At 46.4% G+C, this 16,697-nt stretch overlaps 1 protein-coding gene across 1 annotated transcript; it reads right to left on the bottom strand.

The window, feature by feature from the left end:
• Positions 1-5,476: 5,476 nt before the first annotated feature.
• Positions 5,477-8,051, bottom strand: LOC135904053 (uncharacterized). Its single transcript, XM_065434642.2, has one exon. The coding sequence runs from the start codon at positions 8,049-8,051 to the stop codon at positions 6,840-6,842; it is 1,212 nt and encodes a 403-aa protein (XP_065290714.2). The 3' UTR covers positions 5,477-6,839.
• Between the last annotated feature and the right edge of the window lie 8,646 nt (positions 8,052-16,697).

Genomic DNA, 16,697 nt, shown 5'->3' with positions numbered 1-16,697 from the left:
GTCCAGATCGTGGTATGCACAGTGCCGGAGGTGCAAGGAAGGAACGGAGCAATTGCCAAGGACGTTGTGGCTGTAAATTGTGAAATAAGAAAGCTAAGCCAGGAGAAAGGATTTGAAGTGGCAGACATAAACAGAGAAGTGCATAGAGCAGGCTTTGGCGGAGGCTTTACACGAGATGGCATCCACTTTAATGGAAGGCTAGGAGCCGAGATCGGCTGGCGCCTGGCCGGTCGGGCAGTAGCTTTTTTAGGGGGTCCACTGCGCCTCAGGGCGTAGGGGTAGGTAGAAACAGTGTAGAAAGTTCAACAATAGAGACTGACGCCAATAAAATGGCCACTAGGAGGTCCAGGAAGAAAACTACAAATAAATTTAGCACCAGGATCAGGTACATAAACATGAAAGGCGGTAGAAAGAGAACGAGGTGGTTAGAAATAGAACAGCAGTTAAAGGACGAAGAAGTAGGTGTATACGCGCTATGCGAAACACACCTCAGGGATCTAGAAGACCCACCGCTGATTGAAGGCTACGTCTGGGAAGGGAGCAATAGAACAACAACGGAGAGGAAGGGAGGAGGAGTAGGTATGCTCATACACCAAGGAACAAATTGGCAAAGAATAAAGTTAACTTGCAAAGAACATGTCTGGGTATCAGGTACAATTGCCGGTAAAAAGGCATGGCTAGGAGTAGTTTATTTAGGGACAGGGGACAAATACAGGCAAGAGAACAAAGATCTAGTGAAGTGTCTCGATGACGATATAAAGCAGTTTGGAGAAGGTGCCGATATTTGTCTGCTGGGTGACATGAATGGCCACATCGAGGATCTGGATGGATACACAGATTGTAATGGGAAGTTGATGCTAGACTTCTGTGAACGACACAACCTAGTTATAGCAAATAGAGAAACTAAGTGTGAGGGACAAATCACGTGGGAGTCCCGTAACAGACAAACGACCATTGAATACTGCTTAATGTCGCAGGGATTGTATAGCAAGCTAGCAATAATGGAAATAGACGAAGAGGGGAAGTACAGCCTCGGAAGTGATCATAAACGTATTAGTCTACAGTTGGGAGCCCTACTCAAAAGAGAAATACGGGGAAGCCAAAAAGAGTACGCAAAATTAAATGATGCGCAAATAGCGCAAATAGCGGCTGGCATAGAGGAAGCAATAAAGAAAAATCCCATGGAGAGGTGGGATTATAATCAGAACTACTCATTAATACAAAAATAAAAGAGGTAAAAGGAGTAAACCGCTGGAGAGGGAAGGGGAAGCCACGAAGTTAATTAGAGAGGCCATCGAACAACGACGGTGGGCATCTCGGGAACACAGAGAAGCAAAGAGGGCGCAGTTATCTGAAGAGGAAATAGGCCAAAAATGGGAATATTATCGACAAAAGAAACAACAAGTGCAGGTCCTCGTCCAGGCAAAAATAAAGCAGTCCTCTGATCGCTGGCTGGCTGAAGTTCGCGATGCAACTAAAGGGGGGTCAAGAAAATTCTGGAACCATATAAGCTGGCTGGGTAAAGCTAATCACAGAAAAGAGGAACAGATTCACGATACCGAAGGAAATTGTTTAGAGGGAGATGACGCTGTGAACTACATTGGTTGAGTTATAGCAGAGTCATTTAGGAAAGACGATAGGGTAATCGCCCCAAATGAGGGAGCAACACAGGATAGCATAATAGAAAACAGCTTAGAACTGACCAATCTTAACTGGAAAAAGGCGGAAGCAAATGTTCCAAAATGCACGTCCGCGGGGATAGACGAAATTCCAATCAAGTTAATTAATGAACTTGGCCCAAGAAGCAAGGAAACGCTGATAAAAGCATTGGAGGCAGTCATAACGAATAAGCAAATTCCGCACACCTGGAAACAGAGTAAAATGAATTTGATTTATAAAGGGAGAGGTGATAAGAAGAACATAAAATCTTTCCGACCAATTACGATAACATCGGTTATATATAGGCTGGCGATGCAGGCGGTGAAATTAAAAATGCAGTCATGGGTAGAAAGTAATGGAATACTTGGAGAACTTCAGAACGGGTTCAGAAGTGGTAGGCGCTTAGATAACAGCCTGTTCGTGCTTACCCAATGCATAGAAATAGCTAAGGCGGAAAATAGACCTCTGTATTTAGCCTTCCTGGACATAAGTGGTGCGTACGACAATGTGAACAGGGAACTCCTGTGGAACATATTAAAAGCTGAAGGTATCGGTAATGAGGTAATTGATTTTCCACAGGAACTATATCGAGAAAATAATGTTCAAATAACATGGGAAGGAATCAAGAGTACGACAACTGTCGAGGTTCACAAAGGATTAAGGCAAGGTTGTCCTCTATCACCGCTGCTGTTCATGCTATATATGATAAGCATGGAAAGAAGGTTACAACGAAGCAATCTAGGGTATAATCTATCGTACAGATTAGGCGAAAAGGTTGTTGAGCAACGACTACCGGGTTTAATGTATGCGGACGATATTGTACTGTTAGCAGGTAGCCAGGAAGGTTTGCAAACTCTGGTTAATTACTGTGGGGACGAAGGAGACAGTTTAGGTTTAAGATTTAGTGCAGCTAAGTCCGGTGGGATGTTTTTCAACGATACAACTGATCAGGAGCTTACAATACACGGCCACGAAATACCCCAAGTGGCCGAATACAAGTATCTCGGGGTATGGATAAACAAAGGGCAGATGTACACGGAAAAGCACGAACAGTCTCTAATAGCAAAAGGGCGAAGAGATGCCGGGATAAAAACATAAGGCATTGTGGGGTTACAACAGGTATGAGGTACTGAGAGGCATTTGGAAGGGAGTAATGGTGCCAGGGCTTACTTTCGGGAATGCGGTCCTGTGTTTAAGGGCAGAGGTTCAGTCGAGACTAGAAGTAAATCAGAGAGCTGTGGGAAGGTTAGCACTAGGTGCCCACGGGAAAACCACAAACGAAGCAGTACAGGGAGATATGGGCTGGGCATCATTCGAAGCAAGGGAAGCTCAGAGTAAAATCCTATACGAAAAACGGCTCAGGAAATTGGATGATAACAGGTGGGCAGCTAAGGTGTTTAAATACCTATACAGAAAGAGCGTTGACTCACAATGGCGGAAAAGAACTAGGAAGCTAACCAGTAAGTATGCCAGACACGAGGACGAAAAAGGACAGAGCATTAAACGACAGGTTAAAAATGCGGAAGGTAAAAATTGGATAAATTCAATGGAAAAGAAGCATAGCGTAGAACTATATCGATACTGGAAACAGCAGATCAGGAAGGAAGCGTTTTATGATAACTCAAGAGGCAGTGCCCTACTCTTTGAAGCTAGATCAGGATGTCTTAGAACACGGAGCTATAAAAAGAAATTTAACGAAGAAGAAGACACATGTACTGTGTGTGGTAAATATGTAGAAACAATGGAACACCTCATACTAAACTGTGATGGTATCAATCCCGATGTCGATGCGACCACAGTCACCCTTCCTGAGGCCCTAGGGTTCAGAGATAATGATAGTCATGTAAATAAATGTGCGGTGGAAATTAGCAAAAGGCGATTGGAGGATTGGTGGCTCAAAAGCAGAGAGGTGACATAAGGTTAAAAGGGTAGGAAGACGTATTTAAAGAAAATCGAGAAATTCAATAACACACAACACAGATAAAAATAAAAGGCAAAATAAAAATCTGAGCATGGTGGCAACTGCCATCGCCCCGTTTCAAAGGGGATGCTCCTACCTTCCATCCATCCATCCATGCATGGGAATGCCGGTATATTGTGGATTCGGATTGGCATCGTCCTCGTAGACACAGGACACCTTGAAGAAGCGCTTGGCAAGTACCATTCCGTCTGTCACAATGATTCATTTTCTACTAGAACAGCACGGGAAAAGCTGTTTTAGCTTTATTATTACGCGAAAACATGTTTTATTTAACTATGAGAACTTGTTATTGTGTGTACGACTACATGTTACGTAAAAAGTATCAGCGGGCCGCTAAAGTTGGAACACAGACGACAAGGTTCGCGCTCGCTTTGAAACAGTTGGTCGTCTGTTCTTGCTTTTTTTCGCTTGGTCATGCATCGTGGGTGAGTAAAGATGTAATATGCGTGAATGGAAACATTTTATTAAGATTTTACTTTGAGAACGCGTTATTTGCGTAGCCATATCCACGTTTTAGACGAAGCCTCTTACAACACCAGCCAACACGAGCCTCGCAGACACATATACTATGGTGGCTAGAGGGGGGTAGTGTGAGGGGCGAGAGCGGAGGGGTGCACAAATTTGTGATGAAAGATGGCGGCCCCGGTAGACGGCGCTGGCTACGCGGCAGGTGCCAGCGGCGCTGGCCGGTTTCGCGTTGGGCCGCATGTGTTTACTTTCATCTTGTTTTCAATAATTACAGGCCGCGTTAACAGGGCATGAACTATTAGTTTGTTAGTTCGTTGAAACAGATGCGTTTGAAATTTTAAATGATGCTGCTTAACGTAAACAAAAACCACGTTTCTGATAGACGCAACTGGCATTTAGTTTATAATTGAATGTTTCTCAACATTGACCGGTTTTGACATGTTTCACCAAATTCATCTGAATTAATCCACTAATCTGAGCGCATAGTCAAACTGTTTTGAGTGTTTTTTTCTCTGTGCGCTTTGTTTGGAGTGTAAACTGCTTAATATATTTTCTCTTATAAGAAGCAATGGTTCGCGTGTAGCGTTTATTTTCGCTCACAAAGGTTTTGTTCAGTGTTCAAATCATTTAAATCTAATTTTCTATTTCCCTTTTGCTTGGAGAGCTTATACTTTACAGTAGAAATTGCAATGCTATAGTCAGGTGTCTGTTACACCGAACATCTTCATTAATTATCTTTTAACTGTTTCTCTCCTTTATACACTATCCTTCACTTTATATGCACACTCAATACACGTAAGGGACGTTCGAGAACCTGTTTATTCATCACACATTTCTCATCACATGTTTTTTTCATCACATTCGGGGGAGGCCAAATTACCTGCACCTCCTCAACTTCAAATGCTTCTGTCGCTCCCTTTGGGCAGTCCTGTGTTTATTTAAAGCCTTTGTCAAGAAGTGCATACGTGTGAGTTTGTAAAACAGCACTATTTTTGCCGTCAGTTCTTTGCAGTGAACATCACAGCCAACTCGACCCAGTTTGATGCCTGCTAAGAACTGCATGAAATCATGGATGCTGAAGGAATGCAGGTTTTCAGCAGAAAAAAAGAAAGTAAACGCATCCTCTAGGGTCTCTACCAGTTTGGCCAGATTTTCACAAGGATACAACAATCCTCCCTTGTCAAAGTGGTTGACCAGTTCACTGTTTGGTTTCACTCCGGCTTCTGGTTTCTTTCTGGCAAGGGTAGAAATGCACTCAGTGCAGCAGCTTTTTTTGTTGAACTTTCTTGCAACATAGCCAGCAATGTAAAAAATAAGACGGCTATCGCTTTTCTCAATTACGTAGCTACTGTGGTCAGTGTTCAGACACTGCAGTGTAGACCTAGCCCACGACCGGCTTTATTACTTCGCGACCTGTTCACCGGCGCCGCCTCCGTAGCCGCCGATTTTTTACTGCTTGTTTAGTTCATTCTTAGTTCGCCCGACCGCCGCTGCTCTCCGTGGCGCCAAAACTTACCCCCACGCCGAGTGCGGGCTGGCGTAGCGGTAGCAGTGGCGGCTTCTTCGTTGTGTTTTTGTGCTTGTCTAAACACCGTGTTTCCGGCTGTTCTGATTGCTGCCCGCATACGTGCCAAGAACGCAATTACTGCTGAGAGCCTTTACATTTCGTAGGCCGTAAAAATCATCGCCCGCGATGGTGTATTGCTGCGTTCCGCTCTGCAAATCGAGCGGGCGCACAGCGAAGGGTATCACATGTGAGGGCTGTCTCATTAATTTGAGAACACCAGCCTCTCAGTCTACTACTACTGCCATCATAACAGGCATGGACCGAGGAGGGCTTTCAGTACCCTACCTTGGCTTTCGTAGGGTTCCTCAGCCGCCTGGAAGGTGCTGCATCAAGTGTGGCTCCTGTGCTTGTTACGGAGCCAACGCCGCTTAAGTTTGCAGACCTAGTGCTGCCGTCACTTATAAATAATCCGTTGTTTGTGTGCTTGAAGGACACCACAGAGCCTCACAGAAGGGCCCAGCTAAAGCTGATTGTCCACAAGTTTATGAGGCCATTTTTGTCCAATTTTTCCTCTGATCTCACAGAAGAGCACGCCAAACGAAAATTAATTAATGCCAAACCGAAATCACGAACGGTCCTAAAAGTGTAAGAATCTGGCTGACCTGAAATAAAGTTCTGGCCACGACCGGCTATTGTGTCTGGCAAACAAGCTTTTCTAGTCTGGTTTTATTCATTTTTCATCTAGAGTGCGTCTATAACAATCGGGTGAATGCTCCTGAAAACGAGTAAGTGTGCATAGCGCGCTTTTTGTCGTAAATTGGTGGAAAATAGCGCGGCTTCGCACCGGGATGTTGCTAGCTACAGAGCAGAAGCAATCGTGTTCAGGTTGTGCAGCTGTGCGCGCAAAAAAAAAAAAAAAACGCCGCTTAATTGAGTAGCACCAGAGCCGCGCCCACCAGTACAACCGCTCTTTGAGCTTGTTTTAGCCGCAAAACTGCTGCGCTGAGAAAGAAAAATAATACCGCTATCAGCCTTTAGGGGAATTGCTACGAGCGCGATCGAGACGCTTGCTTCTGCGCTGTTCTCGCGCGCTCATGAGCCAGATTAGGCGCGTTAGCTGACAGCTCGCGCTCTTAACTACCGCTGTATACAGAAAGCTGTCCGCGATTATTGCATCTGATGAATATTAACACGTCTTTGCGGTGCGTGCTCAAACGATGCGGTTTAACTCGGCCTACCGGTTACATGGTAACGCAAGCGTACTGAAGCTAACAGAAGCGTACGGCGGGTGCTGCCGAAATGAGGGTAGCTTGTGGCGCCACCTGTTGCGGCGCGCCGTCCCTCCTGAACAGTCACGTGATATTTACGCGGACACGCGCCGCCATAGGAGCCGGCGTAGTGCGCAGGTCGCGAGTAATAAAGCCGGTCGTGCCTAGCCCCATCAAGATCCCCAATTTCTAACATATCTTCAATGATGTCTCGTATACGACTGGGCAAGATAATAACTTTTTGCTTACGGAGCTGTTCATACCGTTTAGGGCTTCTCATCCGCAGAAGCACACATTCTAATATCCATTCTTTCTCGTACAACATCCCAGATGTTGATTTTCTTGTAGCAGCCTGGAAGCAGGCCCTGAGAGCCATTTGTTGCTTTTCAGGCAAGCTTTTAATGCGGGCGCTAAGCACCTCATCGGCGATTTGTTGATTTGCCTGACGCATCGCTGCTAGGTCCCGTTCTGCATTCAGCAGTTTTTTCTGAGCAGTATGCAAGCTGCGGCGTGTGTTAGCATGCTTCTTCAGACGCTTGGATTCAGACGCCCCGTTCCGCCGCTTTCGTGAAAGTTGATTCTGCAGCAGTTTTCTCAGGTATTTGCAATGAATGCAGGGGCCTTTGCTTTCACATACGTAAGTGCACTTGATGGAAAAGTAACACCCACCAAAAGATATATATCGTCCTTGCTTTTCTGATTTCATGCCGCAGCCTCCACACAATACAAGTGCATGTGTGCTGTCGAGCACTGACTGCGCTTCCTCCGGCGAAGAAACAGTGCACTGTGAGCGCAGCTGGCCCCTGAGAAATACAGAGCAACGCAATGATTCCGGTTGGTTGCTTTCCGACTTGAATTTCACTAACTTGGGCAGCAATATGTGGTCAACCTGCTCGCCTTCGAGCGCACAGACTCCGAAGAAAACACTGTCACGTTCACTTGGAAGCAATGTTGCATCAGGTAGGCGGAGATTATGACACACATGCTCAAGTTCCACGGCCTGCTGCTTATCTGAGGCAATGATATCTGGTATATCTGGCTCCTGGCGTAGCTGCGTGTGCGCTGCGGCGTCTTCTTGCTGGGCGTCTTGCCTGTTGATTGCATTAAGCTTTTGCCGTTTTGCAACAGGTCGACGCTGCTCACATATATTTCTCGCTTTCCTTTTCATCGGAGCTTTCTTCGTAAAATACTTAGGTGCGTCAGGGAACACAGTAGGCACGGCGTCTTCTTTCAGACGCGGACGATCGCGAGGCAATTCTGCAACCTCACCGTTGATTGTGTGCCGGTAGGTCCTTTCAACGAATCTTTCTTCGAAGCGCCGTCCACAAACCACGCTGTCGTTGGTAAGCTCTTTGTCAGCCCGTTTAATATTTCGGGCCCATTGCTCCCTTCGCAAGAAATTAGTTGGGGCTTTAAACACAGAAAACTTTTGCGAGGAAGATCGATAACCGCCTTTGCATCCAGGTACGAAGCACGTACTTGAGCGGCTTGACGGCATGGTTCGCTAAATCCAACAGTCTCAATCTGAAGAGTCCATTCCTCGTGTGGCAAACCGACGACCGAACACTGCAAACAAATTTCACAGACAACGACAGAGGCGATGGGGAAGCGTCAACGCAGCCGGCGTAGCCTAGTCAGTGGCCGGGCAAACGTGGCACCTGTGAATACAGCAGCGCCCCTAGCGGTGGATAAATTTTCACCGCGTTCCGCGCGTTCCTCCTCCACGGCGCGGATAAGGCGCCCGTCACACTGCCCCCTTCTAGCCACCATACATATACCGTCATTCCCATGACGGCACGGTGCCCCCTTAAGAAACTGCCTTAGACGGTGGCGCCAGATTACCCTCTAGGTGTTATAGTGAGAAACTCTATGGCCTAGAATATACTGGCTAGTGTACCGTCCGCGGCCTCCCGGGTGGCACCGGATCCAATGAATGCCAGCGGCTGCCGCTAGGAGCGCTGCAGCGCGGGTGGGTGCCGCGGCACCATCGGGTCTGCGTAGCCCGCCGTGTTTCCACAGCATCGGCAAGCGAGCTGCTGCGCTTTTTGTTTTTATTAAGCCGTAGCAGCAGCACAGTTCAAATGTGGGCACCTGATTTATAAATCAGGGTTTGTTTCGATTACAAGAGGCTTCTCTAGCGCTTGTCGCTTGCGTGACAAGCGTGTGCTATCTCAGCTCGGCTTCGAGCGGGGAACCTGATGTGTATCTAGGCTGGCGAAGAGAAAACGTAATTTTTAAGGCAAATGCCTTAGATCTCTATGTTCCAAGGCCGTGTTGCGAAGTGCAGAACATATCACACGATCCAAGGAAGGCCAGAAACGAACCAAAGCATGTTCAGCCGTGTATAAGAGATGCTAAATGATTAGCAAATTGAACTATTGAATATAGTGATTGGATTAAGGGGGATTAGGTTGAATTAGGGGGATTAAGGTTTATTAATTAAGGAAGATTAGGGTGCATTAAGGTGAATTACAGTAGGCTTCACAAGGCGTTCGCCTTCGTGTCTTTTCGGCGATAGCTAAGGACACTAGTTTTTTATTCTAGCCATATGATGGCTGCGTATTTTTTTAAGGGCAAGTTCTAGATTACATTTTTCATTCTAATAAAGTAAAGGAATTCTAAGGTTACGTTACTGTTCCATTGATGTTATATTAATGCATAACCATTGAAAACTGCTGTAACCGATCATCTTTTGAAATGACTTGAATTTCGCTGTACTTTCTTTTTATTTTATTTGCTGATATTTCTGCCTATTATCTTATTAACGTTGTCCTCATAGGTTTGAGTGTTTTTGATTGTTTGTAAACTATGTACTTGGGGTGTGCGAATATTCGAAATTTCGAATACGAATCGAATATTTTCCTTATTCGAAGCGTATTCGATTCGAGAAATGCATATTCGTAAATTCCCGAATATTCGAGGATGGCCGAATAATTGTCGAAACGGCGAATATTCGGACAAACTGTGAATAATTTAGCAATTAACGAATTATATGCTTGCTCCACATTCTCCTAAGAACATGTTTATTCACTGAGAGCTTCACATGATCCGCTCATTATCTGTATGCTAGATGGTTGGGATTCATAGTTAGGTTCGTTACGGCGCAACACACAACAATGACAAAAGAAGGTACCAAACGCCGATACAGCGTTACAGTACTGTGATCTTAAGTGCTGTAACGAACCTTACTATGAATGTGTACGCTCTGTTCCAGTCTATCTGCATCAGGCCCCGTGAGACATGATCAGTTCCGATTTTTTTTTACCAAGCATTTATTCCAGGGCTCTTTCACAACAATATATGATGTACTTTCGGGCTTTGTAAGTATGCGCAATGAAATATGCACCTAGAAAATGTTACCTGGAAAAATGTTGTCACAGTGCATAGAGAGCCCTTATATATATACTTTCTGAACATGTTGAGCAGTCAATTTTCCTTCGCGAAAATCTGTAACAAGCGTTTACCTGACAGAGCATTACCTGACATTACCTGGTGCATTACCTAAAATGAGTGCCTCTTTAACCTGAAGCAACCTCGTAAAATGCAATATTATTTTTAAAAGGGTAATAAAACTATTGTTACCTCGTTTTGCAATTTTTTAATACTACACATATATTCGATTCGATATTCGAAGACAGTTTTTCGCCTTATTCGTACTCGATTCGTATTCGAAAATTTCAATATTCGCACACCCCTACTATGTACCCATGTCCTCATATATATAATGCCCATTGGGCCACGAGGATAGGAGAATAAGTAAAAAGATTTGCCTGTAAAATGGACTGCACGCGTTGTTCTGTGTACTATACATTTTTTAATACCTGGTATACACATGCAGATTTCTATTTATGTCTGATATAAGTGAACGAAAATGGGAAACAGATGTTTCATTTAAGCGTAACAAATATTTTATTCTCGCGCGACAAGTCAAACGTGGGCATATAAGACAGGCCTAGATGAGATAATGCACACATACATGAAGAAGATAGATCTAGTGGCAGTGACGCAGTTTAAAGAGCTTCTGTCGTTGAAATTTGCGCTTCCCTCTCTTTGTTGATGGCTTTTACAAAAAAACCGAAACCTCAAGAAAACATAGAACTTCACAAGTGTTGTCAAAGCTGGTTTTTCATGCTCTGGGCACCCTAGTTGGGGAAAGGCTAGTGTCTGCAGCTGACCTGAAAAATCAGCTAGACTCGCTACATGTAACTTGTTTTTGCTAAAGAACACAGTAAAAGCATCTTCCACAGCCTTCACAGCGGTTAACAAGGTCTGACTAAGATAGACAAGGCCTCCATTGTCAAAAATGCGTAGTGCAATAGTGAAGCAGCGTCGGCACTAGCTTCAGCTTTACTTACGCAAAGGAAGCCTGCACACTGTGGTCAAGAATTTTGGGCAGTGATCTTTCGTGCAACATAACAGTAGTAGATCAAAGCACTACTGCTCCTTTTTTCTTGTTTTTTCCCCTGGTACTCACGAAAAGTAAGGTGCATGTTTAGGATACGCAGGAAATATCGTGGGTATAGCGTAAGGTTTCAGGCGTGGTTTATCGCGGTGATACAGAACGCGCGTTCGACTAAGCTGTTTTCGAAATGTTTTTCACAAACCACAGCAGTTGGTACCGGCCTTCTGTCCGCTCTCCTGATCATTCTTGCCCATTCTGCTGCCTCTTCGTATCACTGGTGGAGTGAACAAGGATACACACCCTTTGTTCAAGCGGTAACCGCTTCGACACAACGGCACAAAGCAGGTCCTCTCCTTGCACTGTCTCTTCGGAATTCTTTCACCGCCGCCACATAGTTCTTGTAATGACAGGCACACGAACACAGTAGCGACGCACTCACTCTTTGACAACACCAAGAACAAACACGCAACGCTGTAATAACACTGAAAACGCCAACATAGAAACCGACGCAAAAGCTGCGAAACTGATATGCGAAGCAGACGACACGCGCAGTCTGCACCCACCCGTGCGGCAGCGACCTCTGTCGGCCACCGTGGGCATTCATTGCAGGCGGCGCCACACTCCTCCATTGAAAACAGCGGGTGGACGGTACACTAGCCATTACATTCTAGACACCATACCCATGTTATAGTGAACTAGGGGCGCTATTCTGGACATTCCGCCATTTTCTTCGGTGCGTGACGTAGGCGCGACGCAAACAAAATGGCGCCGGTGGCCCAGTTTTGCTTACGTAGCGTGACGCCAACTTGACGTTTCGCCTAAGAAACTGAAATGAAGGCACTGAATGTAGCGTTATCAGTAAAGCAAAACAGTTTTCCTCCGCAGTAAAAATAAAGCAGCTATCTCAAAGCGTATGATTGTTCCGTCGAAAACGCTTCGCGCTTCCGTCGTCTGCTGCGTACAAGCCGTCGTCTGCTTCAATAGCTAGGATGCGTGTCCCCGGAAAATGCAATGAGTCATCGCATGTTGGCGCCAATGCCCTTGTTTCCTTGCTTGAGACAACATACGCGACCTACCAGTGGTGATGCGCGCACGTTCTAGGCCACGTTATCGCTATTTCGTGAAACGCAAGTGACTCAGCCCGACTCGGCTGGCTCAGAAACGGCCGAATATCACCGATAGCGTTGCGGGCGCCAGAGATAACCACTAGCGCGACGCAAGCGCCGGCGCTGCCATCTCTTGTTCATTTCGCTAGTTACTCGCACCGCGGGAGGAAACTTCAAGGCGCCACCTTGCGTACATTTCTTTTTATAAATTAGAAAGAGGCCGTTGTCATAACGTCTGATTGTGCGAAAAGGCATTAATCTCGCTTACAATAGAAATGCAGCAGTGAAAAGTGGACAACATTGCTGAAAGTTTGCTATATTCAACCAATATTATTTCGTATAAACGCGTTCTTTTAAAAAACAATGGCCCCAAACACAAATGCCAACACCACCCGAGAGCGATGCAAATACTATGAGCACGCGTTATGAACAAAATATTTTCGTGGCGCCAAACGACGGGGAAAATGTGGCGATACGCATTCCTCTCGGCTGCCATTGCATATGGCTGCCCATTAGCATAATTCGCGCGGCTCGTCGCAGCAAAAATTATGGCGGAAAATCTCAGCAATGGCGGCCCTGCGCAACGTCACGCATCGTCAAAATGACGTTTACGAAACAGCCCTTCCTGTGACGCTCCTCATGAGATATTCCTTCAGCCAATCAGCAAGCTGGCATGGCGCATATCTTGAATCGCCACCACATATTCGCGCAATTGCAGATGCATTGCACTGGCTTCTGCACGCTACCGCTCACATTCTTTTTGAAGCGCTAACATCACAATATATCTGCCAAGGACCAAAAAAATGTATTAGTCCATAACATTTGCAGCTCCACGTCACGTTTCGTCATCTTGATGAAAACGCAAAATTGCATTTTGCAATACTTCCGCTTCCCGGCACAAATTTCAAAACACGTGACCTTTCGACAGCCAATCAGAGAGTAAACATGGCGGCTAATGGCGGCCGTGCAGCCGCCATGCGTGTCCAGAATAGAGCCCTAGAACACTTTCTAGTGGCGCGACCGCCTCCCCTGGAGAGGGCCTGAAGCGGAAGAAAGGTGCGGCGGCGCTGTAGTCGACCGCACTTGAAGGCGCGGCAGCTTTCGGGCCGTCGGCTGCTAGGACAACCGCTTTGTCCATCGTTTTGGGCGGCTTAAGTTTGTCACCACGAAGTAATGCAAGCCTAGCAAAGGACAAAATATTTCGCTTCCGATTTCTGCTCTTTGCAGCTTCGTTATGAATGTGGAAAGGTTCAAATAGTGTCGCCTGCGCGCGTTGTAGTTGTGGAATCGTCTGGCCGGAGACATAGCCGCAATGCTTCACATCTCGTGATGGTATTCATTGCTCTTTGCCATGGCTTACTATCACACTTTTTTTTCCGTGAACGAGCAAAACATAAAGCAATATTTGCAAACGCTTACCGTGATTTTCGCGAGTGGCTGAGCTGGATAGCGGGCTGCAATATATACACTTCGTATGATACATCTCTTCCCACTGACGGTGCACTTCCCACAAATTAGGTGCCTTAATTAAGCTTGTCTCGTCGCTTTCAAGATCCTTTAATGACGATATAAAAAAAATTTCTGTGTATGCTCAACATGAAATCGCCTACCCCGAGATAGGAACGCATAAAGAAGGAAGTTTGCCAAGATAAAATGCAATGACGCTTAACATTGTTTCCTTAATATGCTTTGAGGCGAAATGCGAAAACACCCGTGTACTTAGATTTAGGTGCACGTTAAAGAACCCCAGGTGGTCGAAATTCCCGGAGTCCGCCACTACGGCGTGCCTCATAATCAGAAAGTGGTTTTGGCACGTAAAACCCCATAATTTTTTTTTTTAATATGCTTTGTCGCGACGTTAGAGGCTTCAAAAGAGTACGCATTTGGGCTGGTTGGTTCATGATTACGATCACTTTGGTTGTTAGTCAGCGCTGTTGTCTGTGTCCCTTCGCTCGTCCCGTCGTTTAGCGCTGTTTTTGTTGCTCGTAGTTAGAGGCTTGTTCTTGGCGGCTCATATTAGCTCCTGTCCGTGTATCAAACTTTAGAAATCGCTGCGGCATTTACACTGAGTGACGCCGATGTTCTAATTTTTCTTTTTACGCCGGATTTGGAACGTAGCGCATTGGCATATACTGCGTTGTATTGGATGGATGTTCTAGGTTTCTTGGCGACATTTCATTATTTTTTATTACCATTCAATACCCTCGTTCTTAGATTTTTTCATCTCAAGGAATTTTGAATGGGTTTACCACTGCTATCTTGGTATGCACAGATGGCTGGCAGAGTTACGAAGAATAAACAACCAAGTTGTCGTGTAGCACACCAGTGCATTTGCACATCATCGCTTTTCAGTTCACTACTGTCGAACGGCTTGGTATCATTACCCTCACAAGCGACTAAGCTTCAAGTGTTGGTGCGACTTTCTGCGCGCTGCATCACGAGACTTGTTTAATCCTTTGATGTAAAAGTGCATCCTGGTTACTACATAAAATCCAATCATGTTAGCTGTTAGCAACATCTTCAGCTTGCTGGATCGACACAATATGTGTTTCTTCTATTAGCTTGCCCAAAAGATGTACCTTGCACTTCACGATTCCTTCGATTCCAGTGTTGAAAAACACTGTTCTCGCAACTGTAATTTCACTCGTGGGCGCATTCAGTGCACAACACACGTAGCACACACCAGTAAAATCCAGGAACTCGTGCAGCGCCCACGATTTTCTTGGAAGTGCGAGTCCCCGGAGGCCGGCAACGCTAACAATGTCTCCCTCGGCAATATCCGCGCAGTCTTCGCTGCTCACTGCAGCCTCCGCACCATGATCGCCCTCTTGATGACACTGGTCAGCGCGGCGGGCTTTACTGCTGGTATCACATGGCATCTGTAGCTGCCGTCTCTTCCTCTGAGGCCTCGGAGTCGGAGTGGACTTGCTCAAATAGGCGGGTAAGTTGGGCAGAAGGGTCGGGACTGCGTCAGGAGCAAGTGTTGGAGTCCCCCTCGGAATTCTAACTTCAGTTCCATTTATCACGTGTACATATGCCTCAAAAAAAAAAAAAATGGGGCTCGAAGTGCAGTTCACAAACTGCACAATCAGGGTCCAGCGGCTTGTCAAACCTGTGGAGATTTCGCTGCCAAACAAGCCTTTGTTGTTCATCTTACGGAGCCTTAAAAAGTGATAACTTACGGTCCTGAGCTGTTCTTGCGTAGCCAGTTGCGCAGCCTGGCGCGTAACAGTAGTTTAACCTCCGCTTGTGCGGCATCATAAACACTGACGCCGGAAAAGGCACGAAAGAAACAACGCTCCGCGACAACAACAACGACAAACCACGCGCAGAAGCAGAAGTGGCGCACACTTGCTTCAAGTGCGAACGACGACAGTTAAGGCGCTCGAGCGCGCTCTAGCCAGCAGAGCGCGCTCTTTTAAGCTTAACGGCTAAAAAGCGACTTCCGGTGCGTGATTGCGGAGCGCGCTCTACGCGCACCATCCTGGAAACGGTGCGCGAGAGCGCGCACCTGCTACGGCTTCCGGAAAAATGACGTGTTTCCTACTCTTTCCACCAATGCAAGTCCGTTCTCCTTGCCCACTCGTTCCTCTCGCCGCCGCGCTGCCGGGCGTCTGAAGCTGCTGTCAGGCGAGATCGGCAACGTGTTGGCGCGCTTTGAGCTTGCATCGCATCGTAAGCTGCTGCTGCTGCCTCCGTCGCCGCGCGTCAAGTTCTTCTACCTCTTCATCGTCTAAACAAGGGCTGCAGAAGTACGGTCGGCGCGGCCATTTTCGAGAAGCGCGCGAAGTGCAATAGCGGATGCGGAAGCAACATAACATTCGCCAGACGGCACGTTCGTGCACCCGAAAACAGTCGGCGAAAATGGCCGTTAAGTTAAGCTCCGAAGGCGTCGCACTCGAGCGCACTCGAGCGTGCTCCTTTGGAGTTCGGAGCGCGCTAACTTAACGCGCCCACTGTAATTATGCTAGTACACTGTACCCATGTGTCTGCGAGGCTCGTGTTGGCTGGTGTTGTAAAAGGCTTCGTCTAAAACGTGGATATGGCTACGCGAATAACGCGGGCCTCAAAAGGTTCGAACCACCGGGTACGCTCAACGCCGGCCACTAACCAGCCAAACAAACAAACCACGGCAGCGAAGACCACTTAAATCGAAAATACAACGCAGAAACACGTCGAAAAGGTTTCACCATAGATAAAGGTTACACTCTGTTTCACAGACGCTCACAAGAAATGTCCAGAGCGCACTACCACCGCCTTTTAAAAATCTAACGGGAGCCAAGTTAAATCAGCCATAGTTGGCTAT

Source organism: Dermacentor albipictus, chromosome 4 (assembly GCF_038994185.2).
Source record: "Dermacentor albipictus isolate Rhodes 1998 colony chromosome 4, USDA_Dalb.pri_finalv2, whole genome shotgun sequence".
Lineage (NCBI taxonomy): Eukaryota > Metazoa > Arthropoda > Arachnida > Ixodida > Ixodidae > Dermacentor > Dermacentor albipictus.
The sequence above is the reverse complement of the archived record's forward strand: the minus strand, read 5'-3'. Positions and strand labels throughout refer to the sequence as shown.